The sequence below is a fragment of the Boleophthalmus pectinirostris genome, unplaced genomic scaffold (assembly GCF_026225935.1).
Source record: "Boleophthalmus pectinirostris isolate CB_2022bp ecotype Guang Dong unplaced genomic scaffold, ASM2622593v1 HiC_scaffold_8, whole genome shotgun sequence".
NCBI classification, from domain to species: Eukaryota; Metazoa; Chordata; class Actinopteri; order Gobiiformes; family Gobiidae; genus Boleophthalmus; species Boleophthalmus pectinirostris.
In genome coordinates, this window is record NW_026571515.1 from 170,154 (window position 1) to 175,153 (window position 5,000).

The 5,000-nt window shown below is 58.0% G+C and overlaps 1 protein-coding gene across 1 annotated transcript in view; it reads right to left on the reverse strand.

Annotated features, from left to right (window-relative positions):
• Window positions 1-1,647: 1,647 nt before the first annotated feature.
• Window positions 1,648-5,000, reverse strand: part of LOC110153477 (serine/arginine repetitive matrix protein 2-like) — a 16,531-nt gene continuing 13,178 nt past the window's right edge. Inside the window, 3 exon segments of the mRNA XM_055165533.1 lie at window positions 1,648-2,120; window positions 2,122-3,246; window positions 3,291-3,551. Of these exon segments, the coding sequence (XP_055021508.1) occupies window positions 1,776-2,120; window positions 2,122-3,246; window positions 3,291-3,551 (1,731 nt within the window). The 3' untranslated portion in view covers window positions 1,648-1,775.

Here is a 5,000-nt window from a genome sequence, read left to right on the forward strand (position 1 = left end):
TGCTCCTTCACATTGAGAGGAGCCAGTTGAGGCTCGGGCATCTGTTCCGGATGCCTCCTGGGCGCCTCCCTCGGGAGGTGTTCATGTCCCACCGGGAGGAGGCCCCGGGGAAGACCCAGGACACACTGGAGGGACTCTGTCTCTGGGCTGGCCTGGGAACACCTCGGGGTTCCCCCGGAGGAGCTGGAGGACGTGTGCATGGAAAGGGAAGTCTGGGAGTCCCTGCTTAAACTGCTGCCTCCGCGACCCGGCCCCGGATAAGCGGAAGAAAATGGAATGGAAAAAAAAAAAAACTATCTTTTTTTTTTTTTATATATAAATGTTTAATTTTAAATAATGTAGATAATGTAAATAAATAAATAAATAATGTAAATAAATAAATAAATGTAAATAATTTCAAGCCTCAAATTCAACAGTCAAAATTCTGAGTAAAATTTGCAGTCCAGTCAAAGAGTTTTTAAAGTTTTTTTCAAAGTGAGAAATTCAGCGTTTTTTTTTTTAAATTCTAAATCTGATGAAACAAATATTTTTAATACATTCTTAAACATACGGATGAGTTTAAAGTTCAGATCCATTAGAAAAGTTCCACATTGCAGCTTTACAGTGTTTCTTTCTACATGGTGTTTAAATATTTGTTAGTAGTTTTTATCTGCAGTAACTTTCTGTGTGACACAAAAACACAAACGTGTGAGCGTCTGTCGCAACAAAAACACACACCAAACATTCACCTGACGACTTCACCTGCACCTGCCCTGTCGCTCGTCAGGTGACTTTAAACAGGTTTGGAGAACACAGACGATCAGAGTCTGTGGCTTTGGCGAGACAGAAACACGAGCGGCGATGGCGGCGGCGGCGATGGCGGAGCGTTCTGCTCACATGGTCGTTTAAGCCGGAGCCTGAATCGTCCAATCACATCTCAGTCGCATCACGATTGTCAATGAAATTATCTAAATGTTCTTTATATTTTATATTTATATTTTATGTTTTTTATATTTAAGGAAATTTAGAAAAAAAAAATAAAATTCAAACAAACTCCAGAGGAAAAACGGAGGGAGTCACTGTGATTGACAGAGAAAAACAGACGGAGGAGAGGAAACGAAAGAGGGAGGAGAGGAAACGAAAGAGGGAGGAGAGGAAACGAAAGAGGAGGACAGAGACAACAGTGAATCTTTGGACAGCAGGCGTGCAGTGCCCAGACTCGACACCAGGGGGAGACACTGGGAGGAGACGATCATCAGGTCTCGTCTTTCAGTTCTTCTGTTTTTCTGCACTGACGTGTTTAAAATCGACAGACATCCACACACAGAACCTCCGACCACGCCCCCAGACTCAAGCCACGCCCCCAGACTCAAGCCACGCCCCAGACTCAAGCCACGCCCCCAGACTCAAGCCACGCCCCCACCTCCTCTGGTCCTCCTCGCCACTTTAAAAATGCCAAAGTCTGAAATCCAATGTCTGATTGGTGTTTGACTGTTTGGTGTGAGACGTTTCCAGGTGCGAGACGTTTCCAGGTGCGAGACGTTTCCAGGTGCGAGACGTTTCCAGGTGCGAGACGTTTCCAGGTGCGAGACGTTTCCAGGTGCGAGACGTTTCCAGGTGCGAGACGTTTCCAGGTGCGAGACGTTTGAGATGTTTAAGATGTTCCACAGATCAGATCTTCTCCACAAAATGACAGCCGATCGAACCAGCGACCACGGAGAAACACGAAGACACGAGGGACCAGAGCTGAGCGTCCACACAGCCCCGCCCCCTTTCACACCTGTCCCCGCCCCTCCTCACACGTGCCCGCCCCCTCCCCCTCCGGCGGGGTAGTGGCGCAGCCCGCCGCCGCGCCGCAGCGAGTGGAGGGCGACGGTGCAGCAGCCGCGGAGCAGCGAGCCGAAGTGGTACATGGGCTGAGCGTCTCTGACCGGCCCCCGGCACAACCAGGCCACCGTGGGCACCACCGGGATCGCCACCGCCAGGAGGTCCACCAGGAAGTGCCTGCTCCAGTAGCTCCTCTCCACGGGGCCCGAACACTCTGAAGGTTCTGAAGGTTCTGAAGGTTCTGACGGTTCTGCCCTCTGTGTGCTCCCTGTCTCTGCCCCTGTCTCTGCCCCTGCCTCTGCCCCTGCCTCTGCTCCTGCTCCTGCCTCTGCCCCTGTCTCTCTTGCCTCCTCGTCTCCGTCGATGTCGTCGCGGTCGGAGGCTTTGGCGAGGTTGAGGAGCTCGCCGAGGGGGAACGCGCAGGGCTGTGGTTGGGTCGTTTGTGGTTCGTCGGGTGACAGGACGGAGCAGCTCAGATCTTCTTCCACCTCCAGCTCCGTGGTCCACGTGGTCAGGTCCAGGTCCTCGTGCTGGAGGTCGCCGTGGAACATCTGAGGTTCTTCTGGTTTCTGTTGCTCCCTCTCCTCGTTTACGGGACTGTCGGGCGCTCGCTCCCTCTGCTCCTCCTCTGCTCCTCCTGCTCCTCCCTCTGCTCCTCCCTCTGCTCCTCCCTCTGCTCCTCCTGCTCCTCCCTCTGCTCTCCTCCCTCTGCTCCTCGCCCACGCCCTCCATGGAGCAGGCGACGGTGGCCGACCTCGGGAGCACCAGCCCTGCGCTGACAGATGCCGGGAGGACGGGTTCGGTGGCGACGGTCATGACGGTGGCGGTGGTGAGGGAGTGGGTGGAGCCTAACTCTTCGGCGTCGTCCGAGGTCCAGGTGGAGGTGGGGCTGCAGGCCTGGGACCTGAAGGTTCGGACCTCGGCGATGGTGTCGAGGTCGGAGGCGCCGCTCGCCGGCACGGGGCAGCTCTCCGTCTGGATGCCGGCCTCTCGCAGCGGGTGCAGGAACAGGTGGTGCGCCAGGCACTGGTGACTCACGCAGCTCAGGGCGGGCAGAGAGCAGCGGCACGCGGCCGCCAGGGGGGCGTGGCCGGCGAGGGCGGCGCGGTCGCCTCCGCACAGACCCTCGCAGGTGGAGGAGTGGGGCGGCGCGTGGAGGGGGGCGTGAGACGGGTGGCTGCGGGGGAAGGAGTGGGGGAGGGTCTGGGAGTAGGCGTGCGGGAGGGGGCGGGGCTGTTGGTATGGCGGGGGGAGGGCGTGGGCGACGGACGGGGGCAGGGAGGGGGGCAGCGAGGCGAAGGTCTGGGTGTAGGCGCTGAGGAGGGAGGCGGTCTCCTCGGACAGACACGCCGCCTCCAGCAGCAGCTCGGCGCGGGTGTGGGCGGGCCAGCGGGGTGGGCGGGGCGTTCTCGGCGCCGCAGAAGCCGCTGTCGTCGGTGCCTTGGGCCGACATGGAGCCGAAGTGTTGAGGGGAAGCTCTGGGCGAGCGCCGCCTCCGTCAGTTTGGTGTAGGTGGAGCTGCGGGCGAGCGACCGCGCCGGGGACCCGCCGCACGAGCACGAGGCCCCGCCTCCTCCGGGGAGTGCCGCCGCCGCCGCCGCACCGGGACTCTCCCCTGAGACCGAGGCCGGAGCCGAGCCCCCGGCACGCGGCCTGTACCCGCCCCTGTCGCCCCTGTCGCCCCTGTCGCCGCTCTGGGACAGCAGGAGGAGCGTCTCCAGTTTGTGGTTCTGGACGTTGGAATCCTGAAAAAAAAAAAAAAAAAAGTGTGTCAGGTGTGTGTGTGTGTGTGGGTGTGTGTGTGTCGGTGTGTGTGTCGGGAGTGTGTGTGTCGGTGTGTGTGTGTGGTGTGTCGGGTGTGTGTGTGTGTGTGTCGGGTGTGTGTGTCGGGTGTCGGGTGTGTGTGTGTGTCGGGTGTGTGTGTGTGTGTGTGTCGGTGTGTGTGTGTCGGTGTGTGTCGTGTGGTGTGTGTGTGTGTGTTGTGTGTCGGGTGTGTGTGTCAGGTGTGTGTGTGGTGTGTGTGTGTGTCGGGTGTGTGTGTGTGTGTCGGTGTGTGTGTGTGTGTGTGTGTCGGGTGTGTGTCGGGTGTGTGTGTCGGGTGTGTGTGTGTCCGTGTGTGTGTGTCAGGTGTGTGAGTCGAGTGTGTGTGTCGGGTGTGTGAGTCGGGTGTGTGTGTCGGGTGTGTGTGTCGGGTGTGTGTGTGTCGGGTGTATGTGTGGCGGGTGTATGTGTGTCGGGTGTATGTGTGTCGGGTGTGTGTGTCGGGTGTATGTGTGTGTGTGTGTCGGGTGTGTGTGTGTCGGGTGTGTGTGTGTCGGGTGTGTGTCGTGTGTGTGTGTGTGTCGGTGTGTGTGTGTGTCAGGTGTGTGAGTCGTGTGTGTGTCGGGTGTGTGTGTCGGGTGTGTGTGTGTCGGGTGTGTGTGAGTCGGGTGTGTGTGTGTGGGGTGTGTGAGTCGGGTGTGTGTGTCGGGTGTGTGTGTCGGGTGTATGTGTGTCGGGTGTGTGTGTCGGGTGTGTGTGTCGGGTGTGTGTGTGTTGGTGTGTGAGTCGGTTGTGTGTCGTGTGTGTGTGTCGGGTGTGTGTGTCGGGTGTGTGTGTGGGTGTGTGTGTCGGTGTGTGTGTGTGCGGGTGTGTGTGTGTCGGGTGTATGTGTGTCGGGTGTGTGAGTCAGGTGTGTGTGAGTCGGGTGTGTGTGTGTGTCGGGTGTGTGTGTGTCGGGTGTGTGAGTCAGGTGTGTGTGTCAGGTGTGTGTTTGTCGGGTGTGTGTGTGTCGTGTGTGTGAGTCAGGTGTGTGTGTGTCGGGTGTGTGAGTCAGGTGTGTGTGAGTCAGGGTGTGTGTGTCAGGTGTGTGGGTGTGTGTGTCGGGTGTGTGTGTTGGGTGTGTGTGTGTCGGGTGTGTGAGTAAGGTGTGTGTGTGTCAGGTGTGTGTGTGTCGGGTGTGTGTGTGGTGTGTGGTGTGTGTGTGTGGGTGTGTGTGTGTCGGGTGTGTGTGTGTGGTGTGTGTGGTGTGTGTGTGGGTGTGTGTGTGTGGGTGTGTGGGTGTGTTGTGTGTGTGTGTGTGTGTCGGGTGGTGTGTGTGTGTGTGTGTGTGTCGTGTGTCGGGTGTGTGTGTGTCAGGTGTGTGTGTCAGGTGTGTGTGTGTGTCGGGTGTGTGAGTCAGGTGTGTGTGTGTGTGTGTCGGGTGTGTGTGTGAG